Source organism: Trachurus japonicus, chromosome 18 (genome assembly GCF_045865225.1).
Source record: "Trachurus japonicus isolate A0001 chromosome 18, Traja_1.0".
NCBI classification, from domain to species: domain Eukaryota; kingdom Metazoa; phylum Chordata; class Actinopteri; order Carangiformes; family Carangidae; genus Trachurus; species Trachurus japonicus.
In genome coordinates this window covers 8,543,347-8,563,153 of record NC_140924.1, presented here as the reverse complement: position 1 = coordinate 8,563,153, position 19,807 = coordinate 8,543,347, and the positions used below count along the sequence as shown (strand labels likewise).

The 19,807-nt window shown below is 41.7% G+C and overlaps 1 protein-coding gene across 1 annotated transcript in view; it reads left to right on the top strand.

Moving 5' to 3' along the window:
• Positions 1–830: 830 nt before the first annotated feature.
• cyp26b1 (cytochrome P450, family 26, subfamily b, polypeptide 1) overlaps positions 831–19,807 on the top strand; it is a 43,965-nt gene continuing 24,988 nt past the window's right edge. Inside the window, exon 1 of the mRNA XM_085806256.1 lies at positions 831–2,004. Coding sequence (XP_085662382.1) covers positions 1,801–2,004 — 204 coding nt within the window. The 5' untranslated portion in view covers positions 831–1,800. The remainder of the gene's footprint in view (positions 2,005–19,807) is intronic.

Sequence of the window (19,807 nt, the reverse complement as noted above, 5' to 3'; positions counted from 1 at the left end):
ATTAATTAAAAATACATTAAATTTCACTGATTAACTTTTGATTTTTGTCTCAATTCCTAAAATATGTATTGTTTTTACAATAATACTGTAGTATTATTTTGTTTTTTTAGTAATATTTATTTATATATTATTCATAATTATTTATAAGAGCAGACCTAGAGTACTTTTCAGCCTTCCTATAAAGTAAAAGTAAACATATTTGTCTTGGAAATCTATTCAAGTAAGAGTAATAAGTACCAAAGAAATCTACTGTAATACTCAAGTAAAGTACAAATCCTCTGAATATGTACTTAAGTAACAGTACTCAAGTAAATTTACTCCATTACTCTCCACCTCTCCCCCCCCCCTCCCTCTCTCTCTCTCTGCCTGGCGCGCGGCCAGCTGCAGCACGCTCCAAGCCTCCGCCGCCGCTCACTTTACACAGGGAGAGGAGGAGGAGGGAGAGGAGAGGGGGGTGGGGGGAGAGGGGGGAGGGGGTGGGGGGGTCCTCCAGGAGCTGAAAGAGGTGGAGCGGAGGGGAGGGAGGGGGAGGGAAGAGGGGGAGTCTCTCGGAGTTGAGGGTGAGGAGGAGTGGGGGAGGAGGAGGGGGGGTGAGGACGGGGGTTGGCCGCCTCTTCGCCTTCCAGTTGCCTCCGCCGCTATATAAACACTCATTGGTGCCTCTGGCCTGACGCACACACACACACACACACACACACACACACACACACACACTGAGGGTGACTTGTATAGGCAGCCAGAGAGAGAGAGAGAGAGAGGGAGAGAGAGAGAGAGAGAGAGAGAGAGAGAGAGAGAGAGAGAGAGAGAGGGAGGGAGGGAGGGGGGGCTCAGAAACAGAAAGGTACAGAGAGAGGAGTGGACGACAGAAAGAGAGAGAAGGAGAAGAAGGAGGACGGTGGTGGTGGCTCTGACTCTGACTCTTCTCCTCTTCTTCCTCTGAGATTTAAAACATTATTATTCTCCTCATCATTATATATTTTTATTTTATTTTATTTTTTTTGGTGCATTTTTACATTTTGTGGATTTTTCTGCTTCTTCAACAAGATTCAATTTTTTAACCTTTTTTTTGTGTGTTTTTGCTCTTTTGCTCTTTTGCTCTTCTCTTCAGTTTTGCAGCTCTTTGAAACTTTTCCTCCACTTTTTTTTCACAACTTCTTATTCTTTCCATCAGCGACAAGTTTTTCTCTCAGCCGCGTCTTTTTTAGATTCCTACAGAAACGTGTCACCTTCACGTTTTTGGACGTTTTCTTTTTTTAATTTAATTTTTAATCATCATCTGCATCTAATTTTTTATTTAATTCTTTATATTTTATTTCATTTTTCACTTACGCACAAACCCAAAAACTCAACATGAACGTTCACGCAGCAGCGCCTGAGTCCTGTGCTGACTGACTGACTGACTGACTGACTGACACCTGTAGCATCTCCTCTTCTCATCATCACCATCACAGCCTCATTTGCACTTTTATCTCTTCTGGCTTTTGTTTTTGTGTGTGTCTTTTTTTTTGTTAAACGCACTCAAACGCATCGTTGTGGGACTTTTTCTTATACAAAAAAAAAGTGAAGTGAAGTGAAGAGAAGAGTGAGTGCGCTCCTCTTCTACACTTCATTCATTCTGACACCAGGAGCCTGTTGGAGTGAGTGTGTGTCTGTGCTGCGTAAAGGACGCTGCGCTTTTACGCAAAAAAGAAAAAGAGCGAAAAGGACACTTCCATCCAAAATTCACTGATCCAACTGATCCAGAACCAGATCTAAATCCAGAACCAAGGACCCAGAAACAACTCTTCCAGCTCCTCCACGATGCTGTTCGACAGCTTCGACCTGGTCTCGGCGCTGGCCACGCTGGCCGCCTGCCTGGTGTCCGTGGCGCTGCTGCTCGCCGTGTCGCAGCAGCTGTGGCAGCTCCGGTGGACGGCCACGCGGGACAAGAACTGCAAGCTGCCCATGCCGAAAGGGTCGATGGGATTCCCGTTCATCGGCGAGACCTGCCACTGGCTCCTACAGGTAAGAGAAAGGAGGAGAGGAGAGGAGGAAAGGAGGAGAGGAGAGAGGAGACTCGGTGTCTAGTCTGGGTGTTTGAGTGTGTTTGAGTGTGTTTATGTGTGTGTGATGATGAGATCAGTCTTATCTCAGGTGTTTTTTGTGTGTGTGTGTGACGTGGTGGTTCATTCATCATCACCACCAACTCTCGGAGCTCCGGGGTCTCCCTCCCTCCCCCCGGGGCTCCGAGCCGCTCGGACCCGGGGAGAAGCGTCTGGAAGTCGGACTGGATTGACTCTGTTGGTCGCTGCTTCTGGTTGATGCTCTGGAGGAAAAAAAAAAAAAAAAAAATTCAATCTATCACTTTTTTTTACGCGTTTGACTCCACATCCCATAATGCTCAGCGGTCACATCTGTTTATAAAAAACTCCACTTATCTTTATTATTGTTATTATTATCATCAACATGTCAGAGACTTTCTCTTCACTATTGATATAGCTCATTGATCAGTTATCGGTTATTATCAGTGGCGCCGTCTGATCAGTGGCTGCTGCTGCTGTTGTTGTTGTTGTTGTTGCTGCTGTGGTTATTGTTGTTGTTTTATCAGCGTCTCGAGCCACAGTCAGAGAGACCGCGGCGCGCGAGAGGGTCGAGCCCGCAGTCAGAGAGAGAGAGAGAGAAAGAGAGGGAGAGAGAGAGAGGAGGAGGAGGAGATCGCTGATCGGTCTGATCGTCGCTCTGAGCTAAATATAGAACAAACCTCAAATATGCAAAAAAAAAGAAAAAAAGTTTCCACATGTTCAGTTCAGGTTCATAAGTTTAAACCGGAGAAAGAGAAATAAAGAGTGAAGGAGGAGGAGGAGTAGAGAGGTGGAGGTGAAGAAGTTGCATAAAAAGGTGATGTGTAGCCTAATCAATTAATGCGTTAATATAAATGTGTTATTATTGATTCTGATCGGTTCGAGCAGCGGGGCAGACTCCCGGTTTGACCCCGGAGAAGCTGCAGCAAGTCCGGCTACCGAGCGGAGCTGTCAGCGCCGACTGATGGCTCCCGGAGGAGGAGGGGGCAGGGCCGGTGCTAGGACTTCTGGGGCCCCCTGAAAGAATACTGAAGTGCCCCCCCCCCCTTTTATTATTATCATTTTTTTGGTTTATTTTTCTGTTACTCTATGTTCTTGACAGTGCGAACGACCAATTATCATTAGGCTATTAGTTTGCCAGTGGTTCTTAAACTTTTTTTTTTACATCAAGGACGCCCAAATTGGACCAAATTTTGAAGTGAACACCAGAAATACAGAAATATTTTGTTCTGAGACTGAAGAATGTTACTTTTTTTTGTACATTTAAATGAGGGCCAATGGCGTGAATTTTTGGAAATATTATACCTAGAGACATTTCTGGAGAGAAAAGTGGTACAATTTCTCCCAAAACATTTTAACATTTCTAGGAAGAAGTGGTAAAAATGCTCAAAAAAAAAAAAAAAAGTAAAAATTTTCTTGAAAAAAAAGTGGTAGCATTTATTGTAAAAAAAAAATATATATATATAGAAAAAAGTGGTTAAATTTCTCAAAAAAAGTCTAGAAAAAGTGGTAAAATTTCAAGAAAAAGTTGGGGACCCCCTTCAACCTTGGAAAATAAAGCATATTTCAAAAATATAGCATGTTTTCTAGCTTTGTTTTGATGCTGATGCAGCATTAGTATGAAGATTAGTCAAGATTACACTGCAAAAACTCTTATTTGTTGTAAAATGTCTATTTTCTAGTCAAAACTAAACTCTTTTAGCTTAAAATAAGACTCATCAACTAAAAATGAACTTGTTTTTAGATAATTTTCATTTGTTTCAAACTAATTTTCACTTGAAATAAGTAGAAAAATCTGCCAGTGAAAGCAAGTTGTTTTGTGCTTGTAATAAGAAAGAAAAACTTGCTCCACTATCAGATTTTTCGACTTATTTCAAGTGAAAATACGCTTGAAAGAAGTAAAAAGTGTCTAAAAACAAGCTCCTTTTTTAACGTGATGAGTCTTATTTTAAGTATAATGAGATTAGTTTTGACTAGAAATAAGACAAATATTCTTGGTCAGAGTTTGAGTTTTTGCAGTGTACATGTAGAACTACTGTATAATTCAATCATAGAAAGATGAGGCAAAAGGGTTTTTTGTGGCCACCTTTCTCCCCCTATGCAACGGCCCTGGGAGGAGGAGGAGGGGGGAGAGGGGGAGGGGCTGGGGGAGGAAAAGGGGGGAGGAAAAGGGGGGGGTAAACTGACGAGCAAAGGCACGTTTGGCCGCGTGCGGGGCTTGAACTTGCGGTGCTCCTCTCTCCGTTACATCTGACACCGAGCGAGACGCTGCTGTTCCCGGAATGTGACCGAGGACCGGGGCCAAGTTTATATGGAGGGGAGGGGGGGGGGATCTCCTCCCTCCCCCCCTCCTCCCTCCCTCTCTCCCTCCCTCCCTCCCCCATTGATGATGACGTCACAGCTGATCCAGGGTCAGATCAGACATCAGACTTCGGTCTTCCTGTCTCCAGATGCTACACTGCAAAAACTCAAAATCAAGAAACCAAGAATATTTTGTCTTTTTTCTAGTCAAAAACAAACCTCATTATACTTAAAATAAGTCTAGACTCATCACATTTAAAAAGTAGCTTGTATTTAGACACTTTTTTTTACTTTTTTCAAGCATATTTTCACTTAAAATAGTCTGATAGTGGGGCAAGTTTTTCTTTTTTTTTATTACAAGCACAAAAAACTTGCTTTCACTGGCAGATTTTTCTACTTATTTCAAGTGAAAATTTGTTTGAAACAAGTGAAAATAATCTAAAAACAAGTTGATTTTTAGGTGATGAGTCTTATTTTAAGTGGAAAGAGATTAGTTTTGACTAGAAATGAGACATTTGGACAAGAAATAAGACAAATATTCTTGGAAAGACTTTGAGTTTTTGCAGTGTACGGGAGTCCGAGGGTCCTCAAACGCACCACGTATTGATTGATTGTTCACATTAACGTGTCACTGCTTGTAGTTAATGAGTCTGTTTGTCCACACGGGGGCGACGCTGACGACGTCGTTTAGCTACATTTTTAATAATAGGCTAGTTACATAAAAATAAAAATATATATCGTTAAAGTAAAATATAATTATAGTAAAAATATAAAGTTTTCAAACTGTTACTAAGCAACGAGACCAAAGCGCCGAAGCTGAAGTGTCTCGTAGCTCCAGGTTTGGTCTCCACCTCCTGAGCCGCTCGCTCGCTAACGGTCGCACGTTTTAGAGTAGACAGATGCATCATGGGAGTTTGAGTTTTTTTTTCTTTTTTTTTTAAATCTCGTTGCATCTTTTTCTTTTTGCCCTCCATCCCTCTCTCTCTCTTTCTCTCCTTCCTCCCCCGACCTCGTCCAGATTTACTTACATAAACACACTGTGGCTCCTAATGTGTGTATAAATATACACTGTATTTTTTTTTTTTTACCTCCACACACACACACACACACACACGAGACGCATTTTTGTGACGGCTCCATTTTTAAAGCATCTGCAGCTCAGAAATAGTTTCATGGTCACTTCTGCCAAAGACCCGTCTGCTCCCATTAGGAGCCAAGCAGGAGCTACACACACACACACACACACACACACACACACACACACACAGTCCGTTACTACATGCTGCAGCTCTCCGTGCACACACACCTTCCTCACAGGTGCACAACATGTATGAACACAACTCACTAAATGTTTAGATTTGTTGTTAACGTCGGACGGTGTTCAATGTAAAAAATAGTGTAAATATGGTAAATAACGGGTAAATATAGTAGAATAATTCCTGTTTTTGTGACATTTGATCGTATTTGACAGTTTTTTCTTCGTTAATTCACGTGAAAACTGAAGGAACTTTAGGTTTTTGATACTTTAAAGCAGCTGCGACTCACGGAAAAATTCCTCCGGTTTCCTTTGAACACGCCGGCGTTTTTGTTTTCCTGCGATTTTAGCATCAAAGTGAACGTTGCTTTTTACAGTACAGTATATCCACCGCCGGTTTTGCTCTTCCGGTGGAATTTTATGTTTACGTTTCCATGGTTTCGGGAGTCGCGGTAAATGCATGGATTTTTTTTTTTCAATGAAAATCTGTAAAACGCATGGATCATCCGTGTTAAATGCCAGCGTTACTGCAACTATGACAACGACTCACTCGACTTTAAAACTCAGAATTTGTTCGTATAAAGTTGTAAAAACGAGTAAATGACTTTTTTTTTTCACAGAACACTGAGGAATTCTGGGTAATGAACTCCGTCACCCTTTTTTAAAACCGGCGTCGGCCACCGGGAGTCGCCAAAGAGCAGCGAGCACAGACACGGAAATGTAACAATTATAAAAACTGGGGAAAAAAAAACATTTTAGAAACTTTAGCGCACCGCTAAGAACTCTGGGAAATGGAGTTCATCAGATCAGTTTTGAGAGATTCGGTGTGAGACATACAGTACACACACGCACGCACGCACACAGACGCACAGACGCACGCACGCACACACACACACACACACACACACACACACACACACACACACACACACACACACACACACACACACATGCAGTGCAGACAGGCTGGACTGAATCTGGGTCAGACCAGAGGAAATGAAGACATGGCACAGAGACTCCAGACCGTACAGTGTGTGTGTAGGTGTGTGTGTGTCTGTGTATTTGTGTGTGTTTGTGTGTGATTTAAGTTTGGCACACACACACACACCTACACACAAACACACACACTGTGGATGTCTATGTGTGTGTTATCAGTGATTGTTTGTTGCTTTTAAAATTTGTCAAATTTAGCTTTTTAGTAGCGGTCGGACAAACTTTAGGATCGACTCTCTCTCACACACACACACACACACACACACACACACACACAGACACACACTAATGCGTTGTCCGTGTGTGTGTGTGCCAGCCTGTCTTCTTCTTGTCTCTGTGTGTTTTACAGTGATGAAGTGTAAATGACGGTGGGCAGAGTAATAACAGTCCTGCAGACCAAACTCTCTCTCATCACACACAGCGATGACAGCTCTCTCCCTCTCTCCCTCTCCCTCTCTTTCCCTCTCTCTCTCTCCCTCTCTCCGTCTACACCTGTCCTCCTCCTCCTCCTCGTCTCCGTCTTTTTCCGGTTGGCACACTCAGACTCACACACTCTCTCTCAATGATGAACTGACCTCAGGTAGTTGTTATTTCTATTCTGAGGGAGAATCCGTCCTTTAATCACACTGTGAACCTCCGTGGTGCCTTCAAGTGCAGTTGTATTTATGAGAACCACTCATAAACATAGTATTTATTTACAGTCTTTAGGGTTTTTGGATGTTTTTTGGCCCCTTTTTGCTGTTTGTTAAAGCTGCAAAATAACGTTAACATCCCCATAATAATAAACTGTGGGACCTGAATTACTGTAGTCACTCCGTGGTGCCTTCAAGTGCAGTCGTATTTATGAGAACCACTCCGGTTTGTGTGTCCAAACATCATAGTATTTATTTATTTACAGTCTTTTGGGGGTTTTGGATGTTTTTTTGCCCCTTTTTGCTGTTTTTTAAAGCTGCAAAATAACGTTAACGTCCCCATAATAATAAACTGTGGGGACCTGAAAGACCATAGTCCCCGTTTCGTCCGTAAACCAACACACGCTGAACTGTTAACGGCTGAAAATGTTCGATTTTTATGGTTAATTCATCTTTAATTCGGACTCTTAAAAACTCTCTCATCTCATTGCGACCAGATTCGGGTCAGAACCGGTCGGTGCGTTTGGTCCGATCGACGACGTCGGACCGAGGACACAAAATTCTGGTTTATAGTACAATGTGGGGACCTTTGCTTTGTTTTGTTTTTTTGTTCTTTTTTAAGGTGGATTGTTCCTTTAAGCTGCTCAGACAGACAGAGTTGGGATTGTGAAGCTTCATCTATAGTGAGGCTCCATTACTGCGGCGCTGCATAGCTGTGGTCACACACACAGTAACACAACACACACAGTAACACACACACACGGTGCATAGAAAGACATATAACATAGCAAACACAGATGTAGAGGACGTACGTTTTCTTTCTTTCTTTCTTTCTTTCTTTCTTTCTTTCTTTCTTTCTTTCTTTCTTTCTTTCTTTCTTTCTTTCTTTCTGTCTCGTTGTGCGACAGATACATAGTTCATCGAGCGGCCACACGCTGCAGCCTTCTGTGTGTGTGTGTGTGTTTAACAGTGTTAACATTCAGAGCAGGACCCTTGAACCTCCGCGGTCTCCGTCTTCTTATTCTTTTCTTTTCTTTCCGGCTTCCCTCCATCTTTTCTGCTCATCGCTCCGATTTCTTTGTCCCGTTTTGTTTTATCGATTTAGAGTAAAAATAAAACCTCTTTTTTACTCTTTTCTGTATAAAATCCGGTCGTTATTTTTCGTGCGCTTGATTTTTACGCTGTTTTTCTCTCATTTTTCTTCCGCCTTCTTTCATTTATTTTTCGTCGTTTTCATCCTAACTTTCGATATTCAGCTTCGTCTTGTTTCACTTCTCTTCTTTTCTCTCTCCATCTCTTTATTTTTTCATTGCCTTCCGCTCAAAAATCTTTAACATTAAGTTTGGGTTGGTTTCGCTACGACTGTAGACGCACCGAAACTACAGCAAAAAAAACCCACGCTTTTCTTTTATTCTCCGCTCAAATCTTTTAACTTTATCCCTCCGTCTCATTTCCCTCTCTTCTACGTCCATCCATCCATCCATCCATCCATCCATCCTGCCCTCCTCCTCCTCCTCCTCTTCTTGTTCAGATTAGCAGGAGGTGCTGGCAGCGCTCCCCTTGCCCCTTCTTTCACCCCGAGAACACGCTGCTCCCCTCGTCCAGGACTCTTGTCCCGGGCCGAGCACCGAGCCCAATGTTAAGCTCCCTCTGTCAATGAAAGTGTGTGTTTGTGTGTGAGAGTGTGTGAGTGTGTGAACCTGAGGTCGCGTTGCGTTTTTTTTTTTTCTTTTTAAACAATTCAAAAAACGTTATTTATCCCCGAGAGGCAATTCAAGAGCACAAGTTGAAACTCTGAGGCTAACGTCGTGCACATGCTAAGACTTTATACGAATCCACTCTGCAGGAAATAAAAATGCAAATCTAGTCTACACGTTCAGTTAGAAGCAGATGAACCTGATAATCTCCTAAAACATCGATGCGTTTAGGTTTTGAGACATTAGTTGGGGACTATTTCCTGTTGCGGACTGATACACCTTTTCGTTTTTGTGCTTTAATGAGAATTTAAAGCACAAAAAAGACAAAAAAACCCCTCAGTTTCATGTTCACTGATCAGTTTCTATCGGTTCGTTCAGTTCGTTTTTTGGACACGTTTGATAAAATGAATCAAGAAACAGCCACAGATCTTTCATGTGTGTGTGTGTGTGTGTGTGTGTGTGTGTCAGAGTATTAGCTGGGGTCCCGGGGTGAGTGCTTAGAGAGTTTTGAACAACCATAATCTCCCTTTCTATAATGTCCCCGGGTCAGGGGCCAGCCTCTCTCTCTCTCCCTCCCTCTCTCTTTCTATTCTCCTTGTTTTTTGGCTGAACTATCCCAAGCCCTTTTTTCCTTTCCTTTAATCCGTCCCTTTTCTTCCCATCCTTCTCCGCCTCCTCCGCCACGCTCTGCGCTCGCTTTTCTCTCGCTCCCGTTTTTGGCGGCGGCAACGTCGCTCAAAACCCTTCTTTTTTTTTCTCTTGTTCCATTCGTTTCTATTCATTGTCGTGTCATCGTTTCATTCATTCATTCTCCCTCTTCTCCTCTTTCTCTCTCCTTCCTTCATTCCCTCCTTCATTCCTTCCTTCCCTCCTCTTGCCTTTTCCCTTGTTCCCTCTCTTTCTCCTGCCCTCTCTGTCTCTCTGTGATGTGGTGGCGTGACCGCAAAGGGACGGGGTCCATTGTCAAGTCGAGGACCTATCGCACCATTCAAACGCACAATCTCACACACACACACACACACACACACACACACACACATATAAAGACTCACACACACACTGGTTCCTTGGTATCTCTGGCACCGGCTGAATGATTGACGGCTGAAAAGAAAGAAGGAATTCCCTCACAGCCTTTGACCTCGTTTCCTCTCTCTTGTTCCTCTCGCCTGATGCTGTCGCTGCTTTTGCTTTTTTTTTTCTTCACTTTTTCATTTTTAACCTTTTATACTTTAGTTCCTTTAACTTTTTCCACTAAAGTTTCGATATACGTTCGTATTTCAGCGAGAAAAGCTTTGTCTTGTTCCTTTTTAATGTTAACGTTTGTCTTTTAATCGACCTTCTTGGTTCTGATCTTCGAAGGTTTCACTCACCTTGTTCCCTCAAAGTCGATGAACGGGAACGACTTCATGTTTGTCCTAAATAACGGCAAAGACTTGATCTGCACTAATGTACTGTAGGAAAAAAAAAACAGTCGGTAGTTCAAACCTTGAATCAATGAAAGATTTGACAAAAAGCTGCCGTGGCAATAGATTTGACACAAAAGGTTGAATCCGAGCGAAGGGCGGACGTTAATAAATGTAACTTTAATTCAATTTATTTTCAATATTCAGCTGTTGTTTGATCCTTTTTTGATATTACGTACAAGGTTTGTGTTGTTTTTCCAAACAGACATCAACTCTCCGCAAAGACTCTTTAAAATCGCCTTTTTTTTTTTTTTTTTTTAACAAAAAGCCGTAAAAACAAAACAAAGATTGTCAGGACATTGTAATTTTCTTTTAATTTGGAAAGCCTGCACATAACTCCCGATATATACACAGACAGAATTCAAAGGAAAGGTTTAAGTGTTGGGTAAAGTGGGTGTGATGTCGTATCAAAGACATCGTACAGTCAAACAGCTGAAACCCAACAGGCATCACGCAACCGTACGTTACCTCTACATGTGTATGTGCGACTAGACTAAACTAAACCCAGCGTCAATCACATCTAATCGATCCTACAGACTCTTATTTTGTCCAAAATCATTAAACTTCTCAGACTGAAATCTAGATGTCAATGGAAAACCTTAAAGGACGTCGCTCCGAAAACCAAGAAAAGACGATAAAACCTTCGACGAAAATGGCTTTTAGGACGTTCAGCTGCAAACTCAAGATAAAAACACTCATTTAAATATCATTTTTTCATCCTTTTATCTTCTTATCTTCTCTTTTTTTTTAGTTAATCCTCTTTGAAGTGAAAACAGTGAACGACACAAGTCTTTGTTTCTCTGCTCAGACGGAGCATCACACCGATATTCCTGTTTTAAAGAAGAACGGCTCTGAACGTAAACTTTCTCTTCTTCCAACACACACACACTCTCTCTCTCTCTCTCTCTTTCTCTCTCCCCCAGCTACCCAGTGTGTGTGTGTGTGTGTGTGTGTGAGAGCCGCGGCATTGATCTGAGTAAACATAATTAGCTGTGTTTTTTTGTCTTGCCCTAATAAAAGAGTCATTTGTTGGACATTTCCACTGCGCTACAAAGAGGACATTTATAAGCCCGGGCCCAGGTTCGCCCCCAGGCCAACCCCAACAGAACAGACGGGGGTATTTTTAGCAACGGCCCCCGACGCCGCCGCGCTAGCTAGCCCTGCAGTGCTCGGACAGTGTGTGTGTGTGTGTCTGTGTGTGTCTGTGTGTGCGTGTAGAAAAAAAAAATAGAGAAGGAACAAGAAAGAAACTGAGATTGTTTCAGATTTTCTACAATTGTGGAGTCAGAAATTGAGAGTTTGTGTGTGTGTAAGAGGATTGTGTGTCTGTGTGAGTGTAAGTGTGTGTGTGTGTGTGTGTGTTTGGATGGCGTGTGTGGAAAATCCTCAGCCCTCCCTCCCTCCCTCCCTCCCTCCCTCCCTCTCTCGCCTCTTTATTGAGGTTCTTGTAAAATATCTGATAAATCTCTGTTCAAAAAAATATAAAGAGACTCTGTAGAGGAAGGTTACAAGCACAGCCCTGTCCCGACTGCACACACACAGACACACACACACACACACACACACACACACACACACATAGACACACACACACACAGTTGAAAGCACTAACACATGAGGGACGTTTGTTATTAAACTTTATCCCTGACCCTCGGTTGTATGGACATGACCTCTAACTCTCCACCGTTTATTCTAACCTGTGTGTGTTTTTTCTTTTTTTTACACCTGTGTCCAGTTTGTGTCGACATCATCATCATCATCAGTTTTGTCTTCTTCATCTTGTTAGAAACAGATCAAGACGTTCTGGACGAGACGAGAGGTTTTTTGTGTGTGTGTGCGCTAGATGAGGTTAAGGCAGAATATAAAAGTGAGGAAGCGTGAAGCTGCAAACTTTGTTGCATCCTGAAGCCGTGAAATTTCCTCCGTTCACATCTGAGCCGAGGTTTTCTCTCTTTTTTTTTCTTTTTTAGTTGCTGCTGTTCGTCCAGCGAAGACGTGACATTCGAAACTTCGCAAACGGATAATTATTATTATCGCCTCCGAAACGTCACTGAAGTTGAATTTATTTGGTTCAAGTTCAAGTTCAAATGACATAGAAACACATTGTAGTTGATGCTCAGCGTTTTTTTGCTACGACTGATTGGCTGCTGCATTAAAAAAGAACAATATGATGAGTTCACTGCACCTGGGAAATTCTGGCGTCACACACACACATATGCACCATTAATCGATTAGTTGTTTGGTCAATAAAATGGTAAAAATGTCAATAAAACCACAAATTGACGTCCTCAAATGTCTCGTTTTGTCCACAAACCAAAGAGAGACTGAGTTTATTGTCATAAAGGAACAAAGAAACCAGAGATATTCACATTTAAGAAGCTGGAATCACAGAATTTGGACTTTTTTTTCATAAAAAAACTACTCAAACCGATTGTTTTTGATGATTCATTTAATAATCGATTCATTGTAGCAGCTCTAATACACATTTATATATATATATATCTACATCATGTTTTGTGCCGGCTTGTACTACCTCTTCCTTCTAGGTTGCTAGGTAACGTACAGTATCCACAAGACAAAGTGAGGCTTTAAAACTTTATGCCGCCATCATGACGACTCACATCAGAGTCGGTCGCCCGTGACCTCGAGTCGGTGGTGAAAAACTCAGCCGTAGTGTTGTGGTCGCAATTTGGGTTTTTTGGGTTTTTTTGTTTTTTTTTGTGCGAAACTAAGTGAGTGAGTGTGTGTTTACAGTGACGACTCCTTTGCATGTATGTGTGTGTGTATGTGTGTGTGTGTGTGTGTGTGTGTGTGTGTGTGCGGTTGTGATGTCGTGTGCGGTTTTTGTACGTGTTCTCCTGCAAGAGAAGTGTGGCGTCATTACATCACAACTTTTCCATGCTCCCAGTGTGTGTGTGTGTGTTATGCCAGGTTTAGGGAGGGGGGAGGGGGGAGGGGGGGGTGGGGGGTACACTTCTCACCTTTTAAGCTAAATGTCATCCAGACCACACCCCTGGCACACACACACACACACACACACACACACACACACACACACACACACTGTATTTTAGTGTAACTTTTTTGTTTTACGCACAGTTTTTTTTTCCGTTTTCTTGCAGAGTGTGACAGATGAAAGCCGTCAAAGTGTATGTGTGTGTGTGTGTGTGTGTCTGTGTGTGTGTGTGTGTGTGTGTGAAAGAAAAATAGAGAGGAATGGAAAGAAAATGCACAACACACACACACACACAGACACACAGACACACACACACACACACACACACACACACCAGAGAAAGTACACAATCGACCCAATCTGATGCTGTATCTTGGAGTGTGAAAGGAGGCCTTGTCTGGCTGCCTGAGGAACTCCCTGCTAATGTGTGTTGTGTGTGTGTGTGTGTCTGTGTGTGTGTGTGTGTGTGTGTGTGTGTGTGTGTGTGTGTGTGCAGGCCTGCCAGGCAGACATACTAAACCACTCTACATCCATGTGGCAGCAAAATGTAGCTTGGAAAACAACCCCACTCTAACACACACACACACACACCCTGAGGGCTCCAGAGGCCAGCCGGCGACCTGGTGTGTGTGTTACTGTGTGTTAATGTGTGTGTGTGTTACTGTGTGTGTGTGTGTGTGTGTGTTAATGTGTGTGTGTGTGTGTGTCTGTGTGTGTGCGTGCCACAGTAAAAAGAGGAAGTGTACAGGAGCTGTGAAAACAGTTCAGGTCAACAGTTTGTACCCAGACAGACCAACACAGAGAAACAGAAACTGAAATCAGCTCCAGAAAACGCTCAAGGTTTTTCGTCGTCCGTCGTGGACCAGAATGCATTGCAGCAGCACGTTGCATCGCAGCACGTTGCATCGCAGTACGTTGCATTGCAGTACGTTGCATTACAGTATGTTGCATTGTAGTACGTTGCATCGCAGTACGTTGCATTGTAGTACGTTGCATTGTAGTACGTTGTATTACAGTATGTTGCATTACAGTATGTTGCATTGCAGTACGTTGCATTGTAGTACGTTGTATTACAGTATGTTGCATTACAGTATGTTGCATTGCAGTAAGTTGCATCGCAGTATGTTGCATTGTAGTACGTTGTATTACAGTACGTTGTATTACAGTACGTTGTATTACAGTATGTTGCATTACAGTATGTTGCATTGTAGTACGTTGCATTGTAGTATGTTACATTGTAGTACGTTGCATTGTAGTACGTTGCATTACAGTACGTTGCATTGTAGTACGTTGCATTGTAGTATGTTGCATCACAGTACGTTGCATTGTAGTACGTTGCATCGTAGTATGTTGCATTAGTACGTTGCATTACAGTACGTTGCATTACAGTACGTTGCATTGTAGTACGTTGCATCGTAGTATGTTGCATTAGTACGTTGCATTGTAGTACGTTGCATTACAGTACGTTGCATTGTAGTACGTTGCATTACAGTACGTTGCATTGTAGTACGTTGCATTACAGTACGTTGCATTGTAGTACGTTGCATTGTAGTACGTTGCATCGCAGTACGTTGCATCGCAGTACGTTGCATTGTAATAGTACGTTGCATTACAGTACGTTGCATTGTAGTACGTTGCATTACAGTACGTTGCATTGTAGTACGTTGCATTACAGTACGTTGCATTACAGTACGTTGCATTGTAGTACGTTGCATCGTAGTACGTTGCATCGCAGTACGTTGCATTATAGTACGTTGCATTACAGTACATTGCATTACAGTACGTTACATTGCAATACGTTGCTTTGTAGTACGTTGCATCGCAGTATGTTGCATTGTAGTACGTTGCATTACAGCACGTTGCATTACAGTATGTTGCATTGTAGTACGTTGCATTACAGTACGTTGCATTGTAGTACGTTGCATTACAGCACGTTGCATTGTAGTATGTTGCATTAGTACGTTGCATTGCAGTACGTTGCATTGCAGTACGTTGCATTGTAGTACGTTGCATTACAGTACGTTGCATCGTAGTATGTTGCATTAGTACGTTGCATTACAGTACGTTGCATTACAGTACATTGCATTGTAGTACGTTGCATCGCAGTATGTTGCATTGTAGTACGTTGCATTGCAGCAGCAGAATGCATTGCAACAGGATGCGTTCAACACACACACACACACACTCTCTCTAAGATGTAACGGCGTCGACACCTCCTCGTGCGAAGGCTTCAGGTGGAGTTAAAACTCTACGACAGGAGGTCGTCGGTTGGTCGTCTGAATGCTAATTAGCGGCGTTTTCCTTTTTTCTTTCTTTCTTTCTTTCCTTCTTTTTCTTTTTTTTTTTTGCATCTATAAAAACCGTCTGGGTAACGCAGCTTTCAAAGCAACACATGAAACAAGCAGCAGCAGCAGCAGCAGCAGCAGAGGAGGAGGCATCTGTGCTCAATTTAGGTCAAGTTCACACAGAGGAACGTGGAGATGGGAGGAAGAGGAGGAAGAGGAGGAGGAGGAGGAGGAGGAAGAGGAGGAGATGAGCGGAGAAGGAAGTGAAGCAGACGGTTTAGTGGTCGTCGTCTGTCAGGTGTGTCGCAGCGCGGAGCTCAGGTGTTTGTGATGAAGACGTCACATTCACACTTTTGTCTTTTTTTTTTTTTTTTTTACATTGGAAATTATAATAATGTATAATAATGTACAAAATAGTCACAAATAGACCAGAGATCAATCAGACAAAACAAGGTTATATAAAGTAATAGTTATTATATTATATATTTAAAACAATAAACAAGTTATTTTCAAGTCAGAACAAACTCAGCAATCTGTTTTATTTCAGAATAAAGTGCGTTTATATCCCATAAATCCCCTCAAAAACCAAACAAACTAGAAAACAGACCGATTTTTGCTGTATTTTTATAGCTCAAAGCTGAAAATCATAACAAAAAGATGATTGTTCCACCTCAGGAGATTCACATTTATCTTTATCTTGACGTGATTTGATGAAGCAGAAATGAGATGGAAACTGTAAAAAATAAAATGAATAAATTTGCTGCTGATTGTTACAACGACTAAAACATTCTGCGTTTTTTTTAGTATTTAGTAAACGGTTGCAGAAATAATAACCTGTAGCTACGTCCAGGGTGTCAAAGGGTTAAAAACGCTCCGCGGGCTTCACAAGGAATTACGACAGGTTTAAAAAACAAACACCAAATGATTCAGTCGACCAATCATAGAAGAGGAACAACAAAAAATAAAACAAAAACAACAACAGCTGGTCGATGACAGGAAGTCGCTCTTGCCCCGCCACAATAAAAGCTCCGTCCTCCTGTAGTTTACCTGCTTCATTAGCGCCATGCTAACATGCTAACATGCTAACACGCTAACATGCTCACATTCTACTCAGCCTGTACATATACAACACCTGCAACATGTTAAACTTAAATGTTGTGAACTATTATGGGATGTGTTGTTGGAGTTTGTGGAATATGTTGCATACAAGTGTGGGTCAGAAAAATAAGGAGAGTGTTGCATTATGGGAAGTGTAGTTACAGTAAAGAAGCAGCAGCGAAGCTTCATAATGTGGTCAGAGGAAGAAAGAGGTGATGAGACGGTAAAGAAGAGTCGCTGTGAGGACTGAGCACACACACACACACACACACACACACACACATGCGCACACATGTACATACACAAACGCACACACACACACGCAGCAGAAAGTACCAGCGCTACCAGAGAGGTGTGTCTGCAACAGGAAACAAACTACCTGCTAAAATTAGCAGCTGAAAGAATTCACACAAACACACACACACATACACACACACATACACTTATGATTCACACACTTAGACGCACACACGCACACAACACACGCACACACACACACAGGTGAGAATAAAAGGCAGAGAGATGAAGAGACAGAAACTTCATCTCTCTCTTGTATAAACGTCAAACTAAACCTCTCAGTCTTCAGCTTCTCTGGCCGGTGTGTTGACGTACGGGTGTGTGTGTTCATGCGTGTGTGTGTTCGTGTGTGTGTGTGTTCATGTGTGTGTTCATGTGTGTGTGTGCGCCTCACCGTCGCACATATCTCTTTCCCCTGGAGTAAAACCGGGGTCAAACCAGTTAGTGTTGTCACGGCAATTTGCAGTTTAGGCCTCTGCGTGTTTGTTTGCTTTGCACATTTTTTTGGGGAGGTTGAACTTTATGAATTTGTGTGTAAACGTGTGTGTGTGTGTGTGTTCTTGTACATACTACATTGTGAGGACCGGCGAGAGTTTTTAACCAACACTGTGAGGACACTTTTGGGATGTGAGGACATTTTGGCCGGTCCTCACTTTGTCAAGCTTTAAATTAGCTCTAAATGCTATAAATAAGCTCCCCTCTGTTTTTCACAGAGGGTCCTCAGTTTGATAGTAAGTTAAGAATTTTTCGCCAGAATTTCACACACTTTTTGCTCTCTGCTCCGCCTACTGGTGAAATTTGGTACTGCACCCAAATATTCACCAAACGCTTAGGCATATAGGACTAATCTCCTGCTGCTGTACTAAGACATTACTAGAAATCATGTTTGTTTTGTTTTGCATGGCCATTTATGATTTTTTGAAAATTGTTTTAATTAATTCAATGGATAATTATTGAATTTGTGCTATGACAATATTTTTCCATGTGATTTGTTTAAATTTAAAAGGATTAACATTTAAAATGTTATTATTATTATTATTATTATTAATAATAATAATAATAATAATAATAATAAGCAAATTAAGGCTAAGTGCTGTCCAAAACCCACTGTCATATTTGTGAAACTTTTATTGTCGTTTAGACTTCATTTTACATGGTCCAGATCCAAAACTACTCTACTTAGACAAGACAGATCATTAGTTACATTACTAGATCATGACAGAAGCTGGAGACCTACCAATTTTTAGTTATATAAAACCTTTATTCTATTTATGAAAATGCAATAAAGAGACATTTTGCTGTTTTTCTTTTTCCACGTCTAGACCATTCATGTCCGAAATAGTGAAAGCTTTTTTTCTAGTTTTATAGTTCAGTAAGAACAGTTTTCTGTTTGACACGTAGACCACGTTGGACCAGGTCCATATCCAAAATCACCATACAGAGGCAACTAGTAACTAGGTACTAGATTAAATACTGTCTTTTTGGACAAATCATCTTCTTGCATGAGCACTACTGGTCTATGTGGTCTACATCTGGGGGAAAAAACAATTAAAATGTCTTTTTTTTTTCATTATCATAAATAAAGCACAGTGGTGGTGAGGCATTCCTTACTTTTACAATGTATGGCGTGCCATCACAACAGATGAGCAACAATGAGAGGACCACTGTTTGTTACCCTACAGTTTCCCCTCTACATCAGAGGCTGTGGACCAGAAGCCATCCTCAATGTCATCCATGACTCTACCTGCTGCATGCGGAAACTAATGACTTTTTTTTTTAAAGAGGGCAGTTAATGGCTCATTATAGTTAGGCCTATCTTCCAGTCGCCTTTAAAGCAGATATCAGGTGAATGTTTTTGTTAATATAAGTCCTAAATAGTCCTATTTTCTGTCAGCATCACTTCCATAGAGTGTTTGGTCTCTCCGTCACTCTGCTCTGCTGTAAACCAGGAGAAAACTTTCCTTGTAGGATACAAGTGTTATCCAATGAGGAGAGAGAACGGCATGAAGGGCTGTGTGTGCAGCCAAGGGATGCGCATGAATGTGGTGACGTAGGGACGAGGACCAATAGATGCCTGACGAGGGCGGGGGCTGCTAACTCATGGTGCGTTCAAGGAAACTCGTAACTTGTGTTTTTCCTTCCTGTGAAGTCATACCAGTTCGATCTGGTACGAGTTCACGGGTCGGAAGTTACGAGTGGCCGTTATAGTGACTTTCACAGGCAACAGGACGGTAAAAACACGAGCTACGGGTTGGAACGCTACAAAGTCGTAACAAAGCTGTAACTTACGGTTTCAAAAGCCTGGAACGCAGCATTAGACAAAACCACCGGATCGCTGATATCTGTTTTAATATGTGAAGTGGTCTGACTTCAGGAAAATGTTGATAATTCACGGTTTTATAATGATTATTCATTTTAATAGTTTTGGCTGATACAAAGACATGACATGGCCATAAATATGTGGCAAGGAAAATTTGATATTTTATCTTTTTCAATCATTACCTAGTTGAGTACTATATTCTTTATTTATTAATATAATATAAATACTTAAAGATTCCCTAAACCAAAAATCGTCTTTTTAAAATAATTAACATGTCAATTTAGTGTATGGGCTCTGCTACAAGGCATTTCAGGAGCAAAATTGCTAATCCACGCAATAACTGAGCATTTTAGACTTGAAAATGCAGTTTTAGTACCAGAGTCTGAAAAAACTGAATTCAATTTTTCAAATTGGAGTCCGTTTTCGTGCGTCACGAAACTATAGCAACCA